Source organism: Leucopleurus acutus, assembly GCF_964270905.1.
Source record: "Leucopleurus acutus genome assembly, chromosome: 8".
NCBI lineage: Eukaryota > Metazoa > Chordata > Mammalia > Artiodactyla > Delphinidae > Leucopleurus > Leucopleurus acutus.
In genome coordinates, this window is record NC_139151.1 from 9,751,627 (window position 1) to 9,772,683 (window position 21,057).

Consider the following 21,057-nt stretch of genomic DNA (forward strand, 5'->3'; position numbering starts at 1 on the left):
GAGGGCTGTGGAGGAAGGAGCTTCTCATCTCAGGGCCTCCCCTCTCTGCCTTTTCTGGACGATTCCTAACTCTCTCCCCAAACACACCACGAAGGGACATAAAGAGAGACTCCACTGAGGCAGTGAGGCCCTATCTCAGCACCAAGACAAAGGATGAGTCTAGGGAGAAAGATGAAGGAGGAGTGACAAACATGGGACAAATACACCCTCCTCATACTCTTGTCACTATAAGCTTAAGGAATCTGATACCATAAAGCTACGATGACTTGAGTTCTGTGAGGTCACTCTGCGGGCCACCATCACGAGACCTCTCGGTGGAGCACCACCCTCAGGAGGGCTCCTGGGTTAGAAAGGGATCAAGGGTTCACTGACACTCTGGGTGTCACTCCTTTCTGTTCTGTTATGAAGGGGGGAATTACCTGCATCTTTCAGACTTTAAGCAGAATGCAGGAAAGGGAGGGGTGGGGGATTTTCGGGGTCTGCTGGTCTTAGCAACTTGTCCTGTGAAGACAACTCCTGCTTTCAGGGGTCCCAGCTGCCCTCCCCAAAGATCAGTCCCAGATGGTTTCTTAAAATAGACAAAGTAGCTAAGTTTCACAAAAGGTAGAACCACCTGTAAGGGCTGGCCAGTGGGCACCCTTCAGACAGAAAACAGAACAGAGGAATGGAGGGGCAGGACTTCCAGAGCCTGAGCCACAGAAAACCACTGGAGGGCAGGCAGGGCCGCATCCTTCTCGCTTGGCGGGAAAGGTCAGGGGCAGAAGCCACACGCTGGGCGGTTGCTACTGAGCATGCCCAGGGTCGTGACCTCAGGATGAGGAGTCAGTGCTCTGGATACACATCCGTTCCTCTTTATTTGCTTTTCCTTTTTTGGATTTTATTTTTCTTTTAGCTTCCTGGTAAAATTCCTTTTGAAAACATGCCAACCTCATTTGCCAGACGAAATGAGAAAAAAGGGATTTGTACACACTTAGGTCAAAGTGGCAGGAGAGGTCAGAGCCTGGGACTGGGCGTCAGCGGCCATCCCCTGAGAGCCCGGAGCCGTCACTGGGCAAGTGAGAAGGAAACAGACCTCAGTGCCCAGTGAGTGGTGTGGGCTGTGGGTTCGGGAGTGATGAGGACGATGGCGTTCGTGGCCAAAATTAAAAAGAAATTCTCTGCCAGTCTAACCAACTACATCTGGGCCTAATCTGGCTAAGAGGTGCCCATCTACACACACCCTTTGTGAGGGGTTGTGGGTGGTTGTCTGCAAAAGCCTGTTTTTCCTTCTTGGCTGGGATCTCCCCCATCAGCTCCTCCTTTCTTTGAGTTTTTAAAAATTACTGTTATTGTAAGGGGTATATTTCCTGATAGGGGAGGAGGGCACGAAGGGAGGGCCTGGCTCTGCTCTGGGAAGGCGGGACAAGATTCTCGCCGTTGGTTATTCGGAAAGTCCTTCTGGTTGTAACTGGGAAGACGGTGGCTTCAGCTCCTTCTGGAGGCAAAACAGGTGGCATCTCTTAGCCCTGCCCTCCCCTAGTGCTTTCAGCCGAAGAAGCTCAAATGATATACACACGCTCGCAGCCCCCTTCCTCCCCACATCCTGCACAAAACCAGACAAACAGGGCCCAGCGCTCTGATCAGACTCTTTTTATTGTCTTATTTATGAATGGGTCCCAGGTGGCAAGGGAAGAGCTGGCTCCTGGCTTCTAGGCCAATTTCTCAGGGACCCCCATGCATCATTGCTGAGAGGGAAGAGACTCCTCCCTGCTCCTCTCCACTCAGCCCTCATTCACCAAGGGGAGGGGCTCTTGCTCAGGCTCCCGGCCCAGGGACACGCCCTTCCCCATGGAATTTCTGGTAGTTCATCAAAGGTCATCTTGGTTCCTAGAGACAGAGAGAGAGGTGGGGGGGGGCTGGTTTGCAAGGCGCTGGTCGGGACAAACAGGACCCAGTGGGGATGCACCTCATTTCTGGTCAGCCTCTCTCCTGATCCAGCTCTCCTAGAGCCTGGCCCCTCTGTTATGTCATCTGTCTTCATCCTTTGTCACCTGTGCTCCAGGAGTCCTCTCTTCCTCCTTACTCATGGGGTCCCTTCCTTTTGACACTTCCCCCAGAGGACCTCTCTGCCTTCCTAGTTTTAAGCATCCCGTGGCCCATGCTCCCTAGCCCTCCACTCTCATTTTTTGCCATCCCCAGCCCCTACCTCTCCACGCTTCTGTCCTGGCCTTTGGCTCTAGCTCCGGCTCTGGCTCCGGCTCCGGCTCCGGCCAGGGCCCCGGGAGCCCCGAGAGCTGCTGGAGCCTCTCGAAGAGTTGCTGCCGGCTGTGGAACAGGTGCTGGTGCCCTGGCCCCGGGACAGGAAGCTTGGTCGGCTGTAGGGGAGCCAGGCCTCTTCTGCAGCACGAGACAGAGGGGAATTTGGGCCCAGGCAGGGGGAGAACATCGCTGCTTGCCCCCGTGCCCCCCTAACCGCCATCCCAGCTCTGGAAGCAGAGTTGAGGGCAGACCATCCTGGGGGCTGAGGAGAAGCAAAGCGCACAGCCCATGGCCTTCACATAACACGTGCTCAGAAACCCGTGGGGAACTCCCACGCAGAGAGGGCCTTGGGAAAGGAGGGACAGAGCGCCCGGCCCCCTCTCTTTTCTCCTCTGGGCTTCAGTCCTGGGAACGGATACAACTTGGGAACTTAAGGGGATTTTGCTCAAAGAGAGCTGGAGAGACAAATGTCTTTGATGTTGAGCAAATGTTGACCTCCTCCCAGCTGGAGGTCAGGGGTGAGCTGGGTTGAAAATGAGTGCATCAGTGGCATGGTCCGTACCACCCTGTTAGGCTCCAGTCCCAGCGCCCACCCTCTTGTGCAGCAGGGGCCCTCCTTACCATCCAGGTGCGGGCCCCGCCAGGCCCCCAGGGGCCCGGCCTGCGCCACTCTCCTCTCCCCACTGTGTTCCCGCTCCCGTTCCAAGGAGGACATGCTGCCTGCCACCCTCAGCCCCAGGGCCCAGCTTGCCTCTTCCTCCGGTGGCGGCAAGGGAGGGGGCGGCAAGTCTGGGGAGAGACCTGTTTTCAGCGCTCTCCTGCTTCTCCCTATACGGGCCTTTCTCCCACTCCCACTCCCCGGCGTCAGAGGGCGCTGAACAAACAGACCAAGGTTTGGGTCCACTCGCTCCCTCCTCCAACCCGCAGAGCTCAACCTTGGTTATCTGCCTGCTTCCCCTACTGTCACCACCTCCCAGGCTCACGGCCCCCTCACCCCCAGGACTGTGCTCCCGCCGGTAGGGAAGAGCCTTGGGTTTCTTCCGGATTCGGGCACGGGGCCCGTGAAGTGGAGGAGTCATCTCCCCAGGCGCCTGCCGGGTTCTCCCTGTGGCATTAGGAGATGGGGGTAGGAGCGGGTAAGAGAGTGGATCAAGAAAGGGGCTTAGGGGCTTCCCTGGTGGCGCAGTGGTTGAGAATCCGCCTGCCAATGCAGGGAACACGGGTTCGAGCCCTGGTCTGGGAAGATCCCACAGGCCACGGAGCAATTGAGCCCGTGCGCCACAACTACTGAAGTCCGTGCGCCTAGAGCCCACGCGCCACAAGAGAAGCCACTGCAATGAGAACCCCGCACACTGCAACGAAGAGTAGCCCCCGCTCGCCACAACTATAGAAAGCCCACGCACAGCAACAAAGACCCAATGCAGCCAAAAATAAATAAATAAATAAAGTTATTTAAAAAAAAAAAAAGAAAGGGGCTTGAGGGTGAAGGGGAAACAAGCTTCCGGGAGGTGGGGAGGTGGAGGCCAGTTGAGGGGTCTACAGACTCACCTGGGGCACTGCTGGCTGTACTAGCGGCAGCGCTGGGGCTGTGATGGAGGGCCGTGGGGTCAGCACCCAGGCCAGCAGGCCTCCCTTCACGGCTACTCAGCGTGGGCTGGGATACACTGAGAGGGGAACTTGGCCCAAGGGGCGCCCTCCTGCAATGACATGAGGCTTCATTTGTTCGCTCAACAGACAGTAAGTGCCTATTGTGTACCAGGCACCGTGCTAAACAATCAACCTAACACTCAGATGAATAAGACACAGCTCGTCCTCCACAAGGCTCCCATGCTCGTGGAATACGAGGAAAGCCAACTTTGAAATGCCCCAGGAAGCTTGCAGAGTCCTCCAATGAGTGTCGGGAGTGAGAGACCTTGCCAGCCTCCACATTTCTCCCCAAATCACACTTGCACCCTGATACAGCCATGAGACCTCTGGGCCCCAGATTCATCCATCCATCTGGTCACCCACCCATTCACCCACTGAACAGATATGTATGGAGGGCCTGTAACATGCAAGGTACTATACACCTCCCTACCTGGGCGTCTGGTGGAGATGGGGAATGTCAGTGGGGGGCTGGGGAGGGTCAGGAGGTGAGGGGGTAAGAGTGGCTGTGGACTGCTGTCCATAGGAAGGTGTGGGAGAGGGGGTTTCCCCTCGGGACGGAGGGACCAAGCACCCCCCGCTGGTGCTGGGCTCTGCCACGTGGCTCCTCTCGGGCACGGGTGGGCCCCACTCCTCCGGCTCTGAGCTGGGGGCAAAGAGGCAGGAGGGCGGGGTGACTGAGTAGCTTCATACCCTCCCTTTGGCCTTCCGCTGCCCCCTTCCCTTCTTCTCCCAGCATCTTTGCCCTCCGCCGACAGGAGGCCCTGGGCTGGTCCCACGTGTACAGGGCATCTGCAGGCGAGGCGCATCCTTACCGGCCCTCCAGCTCCTCCTCAGGCCCCTCCGGGCAGCTCAGTTCACAGGAAGGGGGCGGGGGTGGCAGCGCTTCCGGCCAGTTGAGAGAGGGCATCTGTACAGGTTTTCCCAGAAGCTTTACTTTGCCCCCCCTGGCTCCTGAGGAGAGCAGGATGGGGCCACAGCAAGATACAGGCAGGAAAGAGGCAGAGGTGAGGCGCGTCAGAAAGGAGTGCTGGGCTAGGTCCCAGAGGGAGGGTGGAGGATACTCTTTGGGGAAGATGCTGCTCAGGGCTAAAATGGGGGTGTTGGGAACTGGAGTCCTACCACTGTCCCCCTGGCTCCATTCTGGAGGAGCATACTGGCTCCAGTCGCCTGGCTCCCCTGAGGGATGTGGAGGGAACCCCCCGTGGAAGGTCTGCAGCTCCTCGCCGGCCAGGTCAATGGTGCTGTAGACAGGACCCTCAGCAGAGGCGGCAGCTCCCCGGGCCGTCTGAGCCAGGTAAAGGGAGATCCCTGCTTCTGAGGGGGAGAAAGAGGGAAGCCCGGGGAGGAGACGGGGCAGAGACAGGAAAATAGAGGACAACAGGAGAATGGAGGGCACAAGGGGATGCCGCCTCTTCCCCTATCCCAATCCGGGGTAAAGGTAAGGCATGAGAGAGGCTCCCCCAACTCACAGCCTCCCAAGGATCACGCAGCCTCAGCAAGACTGGGACCCCTTGGCCCCCTTCAGTTTGCCCCAGCCGGTCGGGAGGAGAGAGGGTGCAGGGCCTCCTGGTGTACCCCTGAGGGAAGCAGAACTCCTCACCATTGTAATATCTGTCGTCTGGGTCAGGATTGCTGGGGCCGCAGCTTCCCCTGGGTTCCTGGGCCGAGGGGCTGCGAGATGAGTGCGGCCACGAGTCTGCCAGCCACGGGTAAGGAGCAGGGCCGAGGCCCATTGGTGGCCTGAGGGACAGCAGGTGAACGCTGGGGACAGAGAGCCTGAAGAGGCCAGCGAAGTAAGGGAGGCAGGGGTAATGGGAGCTGGAGGACAGTAACGGTGAGTGTGGCGGTGAGAGGAGGGCGGAGGTCAGCACGGGGAGGCAGCTGGGCCTGGGACGAAGGGAGTGGTCTCATCCTGGGGAGATGAGCTAAGAGAATTACCTGGAACTGGCTGCCGACAGGCCCTCTGAGTGTGGGAAGGACACTGGGGAAGACGACGGGGAGAGTGTGAGAAGCGCGGCTACCTGGGGTCCGAACCCCTCCCCTCCCCCACCCCGGGGGCAGAGATGTCTTACCTGCAGGTGTGTAAGCAAAGGAGGCTTCCGAAAAGGAACCCGTGAGAGAAAGAAGAGGGGAAATGGGGAGAAAAGTCAGAAATATCCATATTCTGGTCCACTCCTTGGGCCTGGTCCTAATTCCACCACTCAGGTTGTACCCTGGACCAATTTCATCGGAATTCCTAGGGGTGCGACTCAGGCATCAGTAATTTTCTAAAGCTCCCCAAGTGACTCCTGGTAGCGAAGATTGAGAACCTCTGAACTAAGAGACCTCGCATCTCTCCGGACACGCCCCTTCCCAGGGAGAAGCAGAACTCAAGTCTCCTCCTTTCAGCGGGTCCCCCCTTTCCATCCAGACCCCGCCTGACAATTTATCGCCTGGGATCCTGGCCACACTCCCTCTGCCAGCCCCCGACCCCCAGGAAGTGAGTTTCCGCCCCCCGCCCCCAGACTTGCCCCTTCTCTACTGAGGCTGACCGCAAAGCCTGCTCCTTCCCGAGGCATTTTAAGGACAAATCTCACTCCTCTCAGCAAACTCAGGTCCCGCCCCGCCCCCTCTGGGCCCCGATCTTCCCCGTCACCCCACCCCCCAAGCCCAGGTCCCGACAGCTCTCGGTTCCATCTTGGGCACCCGGCCCCTGTCCAAGGGGCTGAGTTCCCGTGCAACCCCTCGCCCGACGCCGCTCCGGGAGCTGTTAAGCCCCTCCTCCTCTCTTTCCATCCTCCCCGCCTCCCTCCCTGGGGGGGCGGGATCTCCAGGCTCCGCCCACTCCAAGGCCCTCCTTTCCATCTCCGCGACGCCCTTGTGCCCCCCGGCCCGCGCTGCCCCCGGGCCGGGCTCTCACCCGTGTAGTGACTGAGCTCCTTGCGCTGCCTCTGGCGCCGGTAGAGGGCGGCGCAGAGCCCGAGGAGCAGCGCCCCGCACGCGGCGCCGCTGCCCGCGAGGAAGGCGGGCTCCCGCAGCACCCTCGCCAGCCGCTCCGCCAGCCCTGGGCCCGCCTCGACCCCAGGCTCCAGTTCCGGCGGAGACGCTGTGGGGGTCAGAGAGGTGAGGGGGGTAGAGGCACCGCTACCCCAGGACCCCCCTTAACTCCCAGCCCCGCCCTCCCACCCCCTCCGGACTCACGCAGCTGCACCGACACCGGGGCACTGGCCACGCCCACGCCCGCGCTGGTGGCCGCCGCGACCTGGGTCCGGTAGAGGAGACCGGGCAGCAGTCCCCGGAGCACCGCCGAGCGCGCCCAGCCTGCCGCGGACCGATTGAGGTGGAAGCGGCTCTCATTGCCCAGGCACCAGATCTGGGGAGGCCGAGACCCGGGTTTAGAGATTCAGAAGTGGCTTCTGGCCTCACGGGGAAACTTGAAGCTCTGAATGGTAGAAGGGGCTTAGCCGGGCGTAATTCAACTCAGAGAGGGCACTCTGAAACCTCTCTCCTCTTCCCCCAGCCTCGTCTCCAGTCCCAGAGCCAGTCCTAGGTTCCCTCTTCCCGAATCCTAACCCCTCCATCCTCCCTCTCCCTCCACTCCCCAGCCCGCCCACCTCCTCAACCCCTGCACCTGGTATTCCTTGATGACCCCATTTTGCTGGGAGGGGAGCGGAGGGTCCCAAGACACAGTGATACTGCTGTTGCCGTCACCCCCCAAGGCCACTGCCACTCCCTGGGGGGGACCACTGGGGGCTGGGCCAGGGTGGAGCATGGTGAGAAGGACACAGACAGTCATTGCAAGTTGCCCCTCCTGCCCCAACCTTCCTCATCCTCCCAGTTCTAACATCTTAGGGAAGTGAGATGCATCCCCCCTTCCCACCGGCTCCTTGCTCTCCCCAGGCAAACCTTCATCCTCCCCCACTCCTTCTTCCCTCTTGTCCACCCATCAGCTCTGGGCCCCACCCCCTTACCCTCCTCAGGAATGCTCCTGGTCACCAAGGGGCTTTCAGCCCCCAGCCCCTCCTGGCCTTGAGCTTGAACCTTGATCTGAATTTGAGTCCCTGGGGGGAGTCCTCTTAGCACAGTACTTTGCTGGTTTGAGGACTGTAGGTCCAGCACTGACCAGCTTCCCCCATCAGGACCTGCTACCCTCCAAGACACCCGGAAACCTTGTACCAGCTGGACTGGGCCATCTACCTGTGGGAGACAGGACAAAGCACACCAGGGAGAGAGCTGGAGGCACGTAAGTCCTCCAGTCCCAGCCCCTCCTCCACTCACCCATCTTCCCCAGCCACTCACCTCGCACTCTCCCATACCAATTCTTGGAGGCCCCTTTGTCCCCCATCATCATCTCCACCCTTAGCCTCATCCCTAGGCCACACTCACAGTCCAGGACACCTGCAGGGTCCGGGGCCCAAGGACTACGGGCTCCTGCAGACGCACAGCCACTTCAGCCAGTCCCCGCTGGCCTCTCCACGGGTCCTCCTCCACTGGCCCGGATGGGTTGCTGTCTATTGACCAAAGAGCCCACTCAGCAGGGGCCTCCGGGACAGGGAGTCAGGACTGAGAGTGTGAGTATGTTCCACCTCTGCCCTGCCCCACAGACCACTACTTAGTACTTTGGAGCACATCCCAGGGTCAGGAACAGGCTGGTCAGGGGAAGAGCTTCCAGAGGTGGGCCAGGGTGTCCAGCTAACATGAGTATTCTTTCTGCATGGCTACATATGCGCCCTTTAAAGGCCCTGTACCTCATCTCTCACATGAAGATGACCCCCCAAGTTTCCTTCTACTTATAATCTGCGTTATCTGTGGGTAAAGCCTCAGAAGTGAGGAGCTACCAAGATGACTGAATCAATCTTCCTCTCTTTCTCTCTCTCCTCTTCTCTTGTTCCCTCAGTGAAAGGAAAGCATGACCACCTATTCCAGGCCGGGCCACCAGGACAGACCTGGAACCAGGCAGGTGCTATGGTTTGCGGGGAGGGGGTGCTCTGCCATGTTGCACGTTATACCCATGATCCAGAGACCCTGACCTTACTCACCCTGGGTGCGGACGGGCTTGGAGACGGGGCTGGGCTCACTGAGGCCCCAGGTTCCCACGGCTCGCACCAGGAACAGGTAGATGGTGTTGGGCTGCAGGCCACTGACGGTGTGTGTCTCCAGCTGCACACCATCTGCCACCGTCCGCCACATGTTGCCAGAGGCTTGGCTACAACAAGAATGAGGTGACAGAGTTGTCCGAGCCCAACCTATTTCATCTCATCCATTCTCTGTCACCCCCTACTACCTCCTCACCCTGGCAAACCTCTCGCCACAACAGCAAAGCCTTTAAGGACACAGGGGCCCCTCCTCGTAACTTTCCATGTTTGCATTCAAAACCTTCTCCTTACCTGAAGGCCTCTATCACATAAGAGGTGACTGTGGCCCCAGCTTGTGGGTTAGGCTTCCAGGTCAGGGTAATGCTGTTCTTGGTAATGTCAGTGACCACTGGTTGCGAGGGAGGCCCCGGAGGGGTACTGTGTTCTGTAGGGGGGTCTGGTGATACTCCCCAGTCTTCTGCAGTGAGGAGATAATCTTTGAGTAGAAGGATGGGGAAAAGATGGCCCCAGCATAACCTTCCTCCTTCCCAGAGGAGCTGTGGCGCTGTGACAGTGGTGATGGTGGAGGGGGGACATAGTGAACTAACCCCTGCTCACATGTGCCTCCCAAGGGCACCGCTTCTGTCCTCCTTTTCCCCACTACCATGACCATGGCATTTGGAAGATAAAATCAGTCCTGGGGTTTGGGGAGGTACTGGCCACCTTTGAAGCAGGTTTGGAGAAGGGTGCTGGCAAAACAAGGGAACAGAGGAAAAACTCACCCCGCCTCCTAAGCCAGCCACTCCAGGTGGCCTCCCCTGTGGAACTCTTGGCCACACAGCTATAGAATCCCATGTGCATCTCCTGCAGGAGAGGGTGGAGGACTGGCAAACTGGGAGTGGAGCAAGGTAGGGCGAAGGAGTGGAGGTGGGTATACAGAAGGATGGGGAGGATGCTGTCCACTCTAGGTGGTCTGAGAGCAGAGGGGCAGAGGTGGAGTTCAAGCTGCAGCAGGTACTAGAGTTGGGCATGTGGACCACGTGGCCATTCTCAGTTACTTGGGCCCCAGGAGTGAGACTCACCTGCACACTGGCGATGTGCAGGGTACCGTTGGCCATTAGGTTGAGCTGGACATCATCCCCGTGCAGCCACTGCCCATCCTTCTTCCACTGGACACTAGGTTGAGGGTTCCCAGTCACTCTGCATGGCAGCCACACAGAGGAGCCAAGTGCCAGCGTCTGATTGGCTGGTCCCTGGAGGATGATGGGAGGCAGCCCATCCAGGGAGGCTGAGAGAGGAAGAACTTGGGCACCTCAGGCGAGGGTCCTGGGTTCAGGCAACCAGCCCCTTGTCCTCATCTCTGCTCCTTCACTTCCCCTCCCCTGGATATGGCAGGGGGGCTTCCATAACTATCTGTTGTCTGTGTGTGGGATCAGCCATCTATTAGTGGCTTCTGTACCTGATTTCCAAACTCCAAGGACATGTCTCAGGAACATGCCTCTCCCCTTGCAGACATATTACAGCGAATCCAAGAAAAACAGATCTCTTTAAGCCATGATTTCCTTCCAGGCCGTGAGTCCAGCCCTGTCTCCATGGGCACGTACCTCCTTTCACCTCCAACAGAGCCTTGGCCAAGATGCTGCCGGCCACACTGACAGCCTGGCACACGTAGTAGCCAGCATCCCCGCTCTGCACTTCAGCGATGCTGAGCTGGCCTCTGGGAGAGACTGAGAAGCGCCCCGTGGGCTGAAGTGACTGACTGGGGAATAGCAGGGCCTGGGGACAGAGCAAGCAACCAAGCCACCTGGCAGCTGGCAGGGAGAGCTCCCCATTCTCACCAACCCCAGGATGCAGAGAATTCCTAAGCTTCTAGTTCATACTCTGTCCCAGTGTTGGGACCTTAGGCAAACTAGTTAACCCTATTCACAAGAATAAGGGAGTTTTATTAGATGATTTGGGGGGTGCACATCCCGGCTCTACCAGTCAGGAAACTGAGCAAGCTGTTTAACCTTCCTGAGCCCCAATTTCCCCAGATTTGACTCTTAGAGGATACTTATGAGGATTCAGTCAAGTGATTACCTGAAACTCTTTCAATACATTGGATGATAAATGTTAAGTGCTTTCCCCTTCTTTCTGGCTTTAACATTTTACGTTAGATACACAGAAGGCAGGGAAGCAGGTTTTAATGGCATCATGCTGAGCCCCTGACTGACACTTGTCCCCACCCTCTACTACCATCAGCATTTTGATTCATTTAAGAATCTAATTAAAATGCAGCAGTCCCCAGTGCTAGAGAAGATGTTGGCAAATTGTGGCTGTGGATTTGCAACGAGGCAGTGGGTGGCCTGGTTTCCCAGTGGGATGGGGTTAATGAGACTTATTTTATTCTACTGACCGTGTTTCCCAGTAGCAAAATTCCCACCCTTCTCTTGGAGGGAGTTACTTGTGTTGTAACTTCAGTTCATGTTCATTCCAATTCTATATGCTGAGGTTTGCTTGCTGAGGTTGAGGGGTGTCTGTGAGCTCCCCCTAGTGGAAGTCCTTTGTAATTAGAAAAGCGTGTAATGTTCTACCCGGAGCAGCTTTGGTACAGTACTCGCTTTCCAGAGCAGAATGTTAAAGCCCAGACCCCAGGCGTGGGGAGGAGGAAGGAGCTAATTGGATCTGCTACATCCTCAGGACAGCCTTGCCCAAAACAGAAAGATTCTCCAAGAAAATACAGGACTGTTCCCTACCACCAAAACATATTATCATATGTTCCAGGCCTTTTATATTGACTATCTTATTTAATCCTCCCAAATAACTTGCACAGGTTTCTGGAAGGAAAGCTAAGACTGAACCCCAGAGAGAAGTTTGCAGAATGTAGAAGGAGGACGACTGAGACCCAGAGGAGAAGCTGGGGGGAAGGCCTGTGGAGCTGGCCACCTACTTGACTTCCCTCCTTTTGCCAGAAGATGGCAGGCGGGGGGTTTCCTTTGGTCTCGCACTGGAAAGCTATGCTCTCTCCAGGAGCCGCCATCTGGTCCTGGGGCTGGGTCACCAGCTGGGGTGGGACTGGGAAGGGGAGGGGAGATAAAGGAACAGGGAGTCAGGGGTACTAAGAAGGGAGACAGGAAACAGGAGAGAGACGCCTGAGCTCGGCTTAAGCAGGAGCAGATGTCCGTCTATTGCTCAAGCCTGCTTAGCTTTCCCATCCTTCCTCTCCTTCCAGAAGTCTCAGGGGATGCACTCATATCTCCTGCTCTGTCCTTTCTCCTCATTCTCCACCTCCACCCATCCTCCGTCTTCCCTCATCTCATCCCTGCTGCAGGCAGTCCCAGGTGGGGCCCTCACCGTGAACACTGAGGGAGCCGGATGCTTCGGCGCGGCCCACGCTGTTCTCCGCCACACAGGTGTAAGTCCCCTCATCTTCAGCGCTCACACGCCCGATCCAAAGGCTGTGGTCGCTCCGGATCTCATACCTGCTCCACCCCCCACCCCCAGGCTGGATTGGCCACAGCTACACACCCTTTCTCACCCACCCCAGGACAGACACCAGGATCAGGGTACATAAGGACAAGGTAGACCTCAACAGGGACAGAAGCTGCTACCCATGGACCCATGAACGGAGGTGGGGACTGGTTAGCGCAGGGGCCACAGGCTCTGGGGAACAGACTTCTCTGTGCCAGCAAGTGAGAGGCATCTGCCTTCCTTTCCCCCCGCCCCGCCCCAGTTTTCTAGGGCTGGGTATGTTCTTGAGCTGATTGGGTCTCCTCACAGGCAGTAGGAGGGGGCTTCTCACCTGCCTGTGGGCAGTTCCCCATCCTCCTTGCGCCAGCGTAGACGAGGCGGGGGATCCCCCTGCACCTCACATGGGAAGTCCACGGGGGCATCAGCCAGGACCACCTGATTCACTGGTCTACGCAGGAATGAGGGACGCTCTGTGCAGAGTGAGTGAGTGAGTAGTCAGGAGGTCTGCTCAGTTACTCACTCCCCAGGCTACACACTCCCATAACTCCAAAACCCCACGTGCCTACCCAGGACCACAAGTTTGGCGGCCCCACTCTCCCGTTCTCCTGCCATGTTGGAGGCCACGCACACATACATCCCTGCATCACTCTTGAGCGTATGTGACATCATCAGCTTCCCTCCACGGAGCTGCAGAGTAATAATGGAAACTTTGATCCTTTATAGCCATCAAAGCCTATTTGTTTATCTGATCCTCACAGCAAGCCAATTTGTGGTGAATCAGTGAATTTGACCCACTTATCAGATAAGGAATCCTTGAGTGATTTGTGCAAGGTGGGGGCTCAAGTGTATCATTTCTCCCACAGCCCAGACCACCTCCCACCAGTCCCTGGGGCATCATAATCCCCACCTTCTTACACTGATTCCGTCCTACCTCTGCTGATTTATCCCCCACTCAGTAGCTGACTCTCAGCCTCTGGTTAGCTAATACCCCAATTTCAAATCTCTTGTCTTATCGCCTCCAGGTCATTTCCCCCCGCCCCTCCAAGACCCTTAGACTCAGGACTTCCTCCTCTGACACATGTCCCAGACCCCTAGCCTAGGGCTTCGCCCCTCAGGATGTCCCTGGCCCCGACCCTGGCTCCCGGTCGGATCCCCAGCCGTGGCCCCACCCCTCACCGTGATCCTTCCCTCCTCCTCCTTGAGTCTAGCACCATCCTTCTTCCAGGACACGGAGGGCTCTGGGTGGCCGCGGGGTGGCACGCATTCCATTACCGCGGGCTCCCCCACGGCCGCCACCACGTTCCCAGGAGACTGCCGGAAATCATCGCGGAGGACTGGAGAGAGCGAGAGCGAGTGAGAGATAGAGAGAGAGAGAATGAATGACCACGGGAATAAATAGGGTGTGGGGTGACATAACTGGGTGAGGACACAGGAAAGTGTTTGGGGGAGAGGTGGATCACCACAGACCGCAGACCGGAACTCTTCCCGGGTTGCGACAACACCAGGCCCACTTCCTCATCCGACCAAAGCGAGGTCTTTAGAGACCAAAGGTCTTAGTCCCAAAGGGAAGCTGCTGAATGGGTTGAGATTGGGCCTGGCTCTGGATGGGATTACCCGGTGCCCTCCCGCCTTCCCGAGGCTCTGGAAGCAACCAGGAGACTCCTACCTGCCACTTCTAGAGAGGCGTTTCTACTAGCCGCCGCTCCCAGGTAGTTGCGCGCCACGCAAGTGTAGACACCCTCGTCCGGCCGCGCGCGGCGCCCATGCACGATGCGCGGGAAGAAGAGGGCGCCGCTGGGCAGAAGCAGGCGGTGTGCGCGCGGGTCCTCGCGCGCGGTGGACACGCGCGCCCCATTCTTGTACCACTCGATGTTGGGCCGCGGCCGGCCCTCCGCGCGGCAGGGCAGCGTGGCCGGCTCGCCTCGGGAGACCAGCAGATCTGGCGGCTGCTCCACGATGCGCGGCATCGCGTCCTCCGGCCCGACCTTTGACCCTGAGGGGGGTGGGGGGCGCAGAGCATTCAGACCCGGAAACCGGGAGAAAGATCGAATCTCCAGAGAGAAGAAAGATCCCCTCCTGCCCACCCTCTCTGTGTGTAGGGTCGAGTATCTCCTTCGGGACAGGTGCCCCGCACGTTCTTAGGCTGGAAAGAAGATGCCTGCGGACAGGCAGATCAGTAGAGGAATCTGGACACCTGCTCCTAGGCCGGCTTTCTAGGCTGGCTAACGACGCCAGCCTCCTGCCAAGTTGAAGTGCAGAGTGACAGGGCCACGGCTTGGCAAGTAGACCGCGCCTCTAGCCGACTGGTTTTCAGTCCCCCACCCGCGCTGGTTCACAGACCTGTGAACAACCATAAGCGGCGCACCAGCGCCGACAATTTGTTCTTCGCCTCCACGCGGTCCCGGACCAGCGATATGGAGACTGTGACCCAGCCTGGGGCCCCCCCTTAGGAAAGGGAAGAAGTGAATGATGGGCTGAGGGCTAGGACTCCTTATCCTGGAGCCCGTGAATAGGCACAGTGCCCTCTTACTGACACCCCACAGATAATCACGTTTCTGGGTCCTGTGAAGTCACGGGAATTGAACGCAAATGATGGTGGAATAGTGAGTAACGCTCCTTTTCTAAGAGGGCATAGTTTTCAACAGATTATTCTACAGGTTGATATAGTTAAGAAAGGCTAAGAATCATTGAGAGAGGAATTCCTCACTTTCCTTGGTCACTCAGATCCGTTCACCCGCATGTCTACTCCTGCCCCTCACTTGGCCTACAGATTTCTGCTCGCTTCTTCTTGTGCCAGTTTGGGATCCAGGATCCTCGAGCGGGTTGAGCTCAGACGCCCACCCCCAGATTCGTCAAAAGTGGATTTGTAACCTATGGCCAGTAGGCGTCGCTGCCGCCTCGCGTAACCTGGTGTCCTTAAATAACCAGGGACAGCCCCGTGCTTCTGTTCTCTGCCTCCCTCCCCTGCCCCCGCCCCCAACGCCCCACCCTACCCCCAGTTCCAAAATCTGCGGGGACCTCTTGCTTCCAGCCTCTGTACGGGATTGGGTTTCATTTCTCAGCCCCGGCTCTTAAGAAGTTCTAGTGGAGACAAAGCTGCACGGGTTGCCCCGTGCTGCTGCTATCCTGGGGAGAGGGTACCTAACTGGTTAGGGACAAGAAGATCGGTTTCCCTCCCACTTAGGGAAGGAAGGAATTTTTCTCGATTTCCTCCCTTTCAGATGGAAACCTCTGCTTCTCACTCGTTTCTTCTCCTCCATCCCATTCCGGTCCCCGTTTAGGCAGACCAGACCCCACGTGAGCGACCCTAGAGTGGATAAGAGCTCAAGGGGTGTCGTGGAACCGACCGGGGCTGGAATCTCAGACGCTGACACTTCCTAGCTGTCAGAACTAGGGCGAATTATTGAACTTGTCTGGATCGAAGTTTCTTTACCTGTAATGTGGCACTGGTGATAGGGTTGTCACAAGACCAGAGTGTAGGTAAAGCAGTTGGAAGAAGACTCCATGAATATGGCTATTCTACCTTTAGTTAAGGACTCTTCCTCCCTGGCCCACCTTACCTTATCTTGACCTCTACAGTCTCTACCTGAATCAGATTCTTCCAGGCCCCAAAATTCCCTTTCCCCCTTCACATGGCCTTTGGATGTAATGGAAGTTGGTTTGTTATTGCCAAGCTTTACGTTGCTTTCGTGACCATTAGGATACTATTCATCCGCTCTGAGTTTGTTTTCTCAGTCACAAAATGTGACCATCAACGCACCTCCTTGAATTTTCGAGTTTGAATGAGACGATGTGTGGTGTAAACACTGTAAGAGCGCTGGGGGAGCAGAGGCGCGTCTGGGGTGTCCGTGAGAAGGGCTCTGTGCTTAACCTCCTGGGAATCTAAGAGGGTCGGGAGGTTGGAGAATCCCATCTCATTCCCCATCTCCTTCCTCCTTGCTCCCTCCATACAAACCACACCCTTCTCATCGGCTCTTTCCCCCTAATTCCTGTAGACACAGCTGCAGGCGTCCTTTCCCTGGAATTTCTTCCCTGTCATTCCCGGTGTCAGGAGATGCTTCGACAGCAGCTAATGAATAGCTAATGACCATGCTAATGAGGCTCTGGCGCTCCTCCCCCAGCACCTGGAGTACCCCACTCACAAACACACATCCATTGCCCTGGGTCTCCTTTCTTGCCACCTTGGAGTCCCCAGCACGGTGCTGGTAGATTCGAGCGGGTAGAGGCGGAGGGATGAAGGCTGTGCCCAGAGGGGGATCAACAGCAAAGTCGTTCAGGGCTGCGGGAGTTCCCGATGCTGCCGGCAGGGGGCGCAATTGGCCCTCTCCCCAGGCTCCGGCAGATCTACTCTCGCCGCCTACCCGCAGCGCTAGGGGAAAGCGCGCTGTCTCAATCATTTATTAATCACCGTAATTAGCGGTAATGACCTCCCAGCCAGCGCTGCCCGCCCGCCGCAGCTCTGCCGGGGTGAGCCGGCGGTGAGTTCTACCTCTGAGGGGCAAACTTCTAAGTTTCCCTGAAATGGTCGCCGCCTCTGTCGCCTTCTGTAGCAAACACATTTAACATTTTGGCGTCATCACCCTCGTCCTAAGTGAGTTCTTGGAAAACTTAGGGTCCCGAGCGGAAACCTGTTACCTGGGTGGGTCACCGAGTGGCCCGGCTTGGCCCAGGCCGTCCAGCGACCGCGCCCCCTCCTCTACCCTCCGTGCTGTGGGTCCCGGCCTCTCTTACTCAGGTTCTTCTCACCTGGGGTGGCCGTGGGCATCGGTTGGGGAGGAGAGGAGTGGTGGACTCAGCTGCCAACTCCTCCCAAGCCCTCGACCTCCCGCCGATATCCCCACTCAGGTGCTTTAAGCCCCAAACTATCCATTGGTCCCCACCACCCGGGAGGCGCGGGAGGGAGTAGCTGGGTCCCGAACCTTGGGGCAGGAGCGCTTTGGACTCCCCGTCCATGCCGCCCTCCCACCTTTACCCCATCCCTGGATCCGAAGTCCCCGTGGCGCAGGGTCTCACCGTTGAGATAAGGATCGCCGGGGGTCAGCTGGCTTTGGTTGAGCGTCGCCACCGACGAGTTGAAGCCAAAGAGCAGGTCGCTGGAGTTGGAGATGTCCCCGCCCAAGGAGTCCGCGAACAAGTTCATCTGCAGCAGCGTTTTAAGCAGGTAGCGCAGCATGGCGCGACCCGACTGGGACTGGGGCTGGGGGCTCGGGGCCCAGCCCCTGGGTCTGAGACCCGCGGGCCGGGAGCCGTAAGCCCCTCTACAGCTTCTGCGCGCTGTCCCAGCCACGGTGCCGCTCTCCTGCCGGCGCGCCTGGGTACCGCGCGTGCCTCCGCGTGCCCTCCTCCTTCCCTCGTCCTTCTCTCTCCAACCCGCCGTGCCCGGGTCCCCCGGGAGCTGGGCGGGCCGAAAGCAGGTGCCACGCGGATCACCGCGTAATTAAGGGATTAATCCGCCGCCTTCCACCCTCCCACCCCCACCCCGACGGCCACTAGCAGGGCCAGAGACTAGAGTCGCGTCGCGCGCGAGATGCGGAGTCCCCGCCCCGCGCCCCGAGTCCCGCGTCGGTTCTGGACACCTCGGGAGAGTTTCCCTCCTTTCTCAAAGCACCCAAGATGAGGGATGAGGCTCTTTCGGACTCTGCCCTTCTGCCTGACTTCAAAGGAGGAATCCCTCCTCTCTTTTCCTCTTTTAGGAAACTGAGGCAAAGGGCCAGACCGTTCCTCTAGCTCTCCAAGTCCTGGCTTCCACTTCCTCCCAAGTCCCCGGGCTTTGCTGCGGGAGTGCGGACGGCTGGCGTGGTTTGGGGAGGGAGTTGGAAGTGGGTGGAGAATAATTCCGCGGTGCGTCCACCCCTTTGCCCAGCAGTCGCCTGGTTTGCAGCCGAGAGACCGGGGGATGAGGTGGCGCGTCTTGACCGGGGAGTCCTTGCCCCAGACGCACCACTAATCTAGTAGTTCCTGAGGATACTCAACAGGGATAAAACTGGAGGCGGAAAGCCCAGGGAAACCCAGGCATCTCGCATCTATCGGCATGTTTTTGCATTACTTTGCTCTGACATATTTTATTAAATTGTCTCACCTTTCGGAGGAGACTGAAGGGGAGCCAGGGAGTCTGGGGCTAAGACAAAGAGAGCAATATTGTTCCTGTAAAGGCAAGTGCAAGAGAAGACATGGGGTTGATGGAAGACTCGCTCAAATCAGTTCAAACTTGATAACGATCCTCCTTAGGGGGAGGGGACACGACACCCCCCCCACCCGCCTGCTTCTGGCTTTTCTGGCGTTCTTTGTACCTGAAGATCTCCCAGTCGCCCCCCTCCACACACACACACACACACACACACACACACACACACACACACACACACACTTTCCTAGGCTAGGGGTGGCCTTGGGGTGTCAGGGGAAGAGAGACCCGGGCCTATCTGAGCTAAGACCCTGCTGATGGTGGGGTTCTGGCTCAACCGGAGGGCTCCGTGTGAGGAGATCACCTTTGAGGAGTGGCTGCTTCCGAAGTGGGAAGAGCCAGGTGAACAGGTCAACATCCTGAGGGGTGGGTGTTACACAGACGTAGACCCCATCGTAAGCTAAGTCAGGAGTTGGGTATTTCAGGCAGGCAGCGCTCAAGTGAACTAGAGACTTAGTCAAGGGGTGGGGGCTTGTCCCCAAACTCCTCCCTCAATCCTCAGAGCAGCCCTCGAGGGCCTCAAACGAACGGACGTTTAGGTGCCTTCCTAGGGCCCCCCGCCCCGCCTCAGCTCTGCGCGTGACTTCGCCAGGCCAGAAGCAAGAAGGGCGGAGGCGGGGCGGGGCAGTGGGGCAGGGCGTGCCCCACCGGAGGCTGCGCCCTAGGAGCTGTTCTTTCAGCACCCCGCCTGTCCTTGTTGGACTAGGAATCTGGCGCCCCACAAACGACTTAAACCCCAGCGGACCTTAAATTGGGGTAGGTGGGAGAGGAGCTGGTGACATTCTTTCTCAAGGACCAGTTACTAAGAGATAGGACCTGACGTCTGATCCTTGTTCCAGGACGAGGCTGCATTCAGATAAGAGAGGTGATAAGGGTTAGATTTTCCCACCAGAAATCAATCCCTTCAGGAATGACGAACCCAGACGTCCCAATCCTATATTTGCCAGTGAGATTTCACACTCTGGACCTGTTTGCGCATCCGTTAAGGAGAAATTGGACTACTTGCTCTGCTCTGATGCTTCAGATTCCCGGTTCAGGAGCCCTCTGCTCCCCTCCTTGCTGACCCACCCAGGTCACCTGGGTTCCATCACGTCAGAGGATGAACCAGGACAGAAATCCGGCGTCCTGGCACCAGCCCTGCTCTGGGGCAGGGAGGGCTGCAGCAGACAGGAAACCGCATCCCACCATGTGGCTCCTGCCCCCTCCTAATCCCCTGATTTGCTCCCGGTGGGCCTCTCAGCAAACACAGGGCCTGCCAGCGTCTAGGGGCTTGTCACCCTGTTAGCGGATTTGTTCCCAGAGACAGCGCAGTTAATTGGCCCTTTATGTGGGGATCAGGGCTATTTGCTCAGGGTTCCCTGAGCGGAGGCTGCAACTCAGCCCATGGGCAAGGCTGCTTCCTAATCCCTGGCATCCTGGGTTTAGAGGCTGGACAAAGTAGGGCCACTCTCTTCCTTTCCGAGACTCTCCTGGCCCAAATCTCCTGTCCCTCTTCTACACCTCACTCCTTCTCTATACTCTTTTCTCTCTCCCCGCTTTTTGTTCTTGTTTCTTCTCTTTCCTTTTTTGTACTTCTCTGTCTCTAGAATACTCTCCCTTTAAACCAACTCATATTAAATGCCAAAAGAGGGTGCAGTACTCAGCTGGGGTGTATTGGAGAATAAACGCCTCCCAACCACAGCCCAATTCCCAGCCCGCTCAGGGTCCCTGGAGCCCTGGATTTAGTAGAGCGTGGGGCAGAGAGTGGGCAGAAAAAGCCCAGCCTCCCTTTCTTAAGGTCCGATGGGCAGCCTGGACACTGGCCCTGCGCATTCTCCAGTCCTGCTTCTCGCTATGCTGTTCCCACAGGCAGCTCTGGAAGGAGTTTGCCTCCTATTCGTCTCCCCACTGCCTGCCCCACCGCACCACACAAACGACCAACACAACTCTGGCTTCTACCTCTTATTTAGAGAGAGTAGGTAACTCGCTGCATCTGTCTCCCTTTCCTAACCTGTAGACCACAGGCGCTGGTGCAGCACCTAAAGCAGCGGTCCCCAACTTTCTGGCACCGGTTTTTGTGGAAGACAGTCTTTTCCACCGATGAGGGGTGGGTAGGGGGTTGGTCCAGGTGGTAAGGCGAACGATGCAGAGCGGCCGATGAAGCTTCACTTGCTCGCCTGCCACTCACCTCCTGCTGTGCAACCTGGTTCCTCACAGGCCAGGGACTGCTACTGGTCCGAAGCCCGGGGGGGTTGGGGACCCCTGACCTGAAGCACTCAGTGTGTGCACTGTAATTGGAGGGTCCTCGTCTAACTTCCACCTTAGGCTGGAGAAAGGACTTGAGTTCCAGGCCCCTCCCTTCTGCTGCCTCAGGAGACTACTTCTTTCCCAGGGTTTTATCAGTAACAGTCTGCACTTCAGAAAGAGTCAAAAAGAGACAAGGAAGTTTTGAGGGGAGTTGGCAAAAGGAGAGTAGCAAGAGGCAGAGAGGATGGGGAGAGTGGA

At 57.7% G+C, this 21,057-nt stretch overlaps 1 protein-coding gene across 1 annotated transcript; it reads right to left on the minus strand.

The window, feature by feature from the left end:
- Positions 1-1,855: 1,855 nt before the first annotated feature.
- On the minus strand, positions 1,856-17,562 carry ROBO3 (roundabout guidance receptor 3; the record flags this gene model as incomplete). Its single annotated transcript, XM_082844340.1, has 28 exons — positions 1,856-1,866; positions 2,186-2,376; positions 2,860-3,027; positions 3,233-3,343; positions 3,787-3,935; positions 4,316-4,528; positions 4,698-4,836; positions 5,005-5,199; positions 5,486-5,625; positions 5,824-5,866; positions 5,958-5,981; positions 6,785-6,970; positions 7,066-7,237; positions 7,496-7,617; positions 7,836-8,061; positions 8,251-8,375; positions 8,904-9,070; positions 9,252-9,417; positions 9,722-9,803; positions 10,022-10,227; positions 10,544-10,715; positions 11,869-11,993; positions 12,273-12,400; positions 12,721-12,859; positions 12,956-13,076; positions 13,566-13,723; positions 14,056-14,382; positions 17,403-17,562. 27 exons carry the CDS (start codon positions 17,560-17,562, stop codon positions 2,216-2,218), a joined length of 4,125 nt encoding a protein of 1,374 aa, XP_082700466.1. The 3' UTR covers positions 1,856-1,866; positions 2,186-2,215.
- Positions 17,563-21,057: the final 3,495 nt, after the last annotated feature.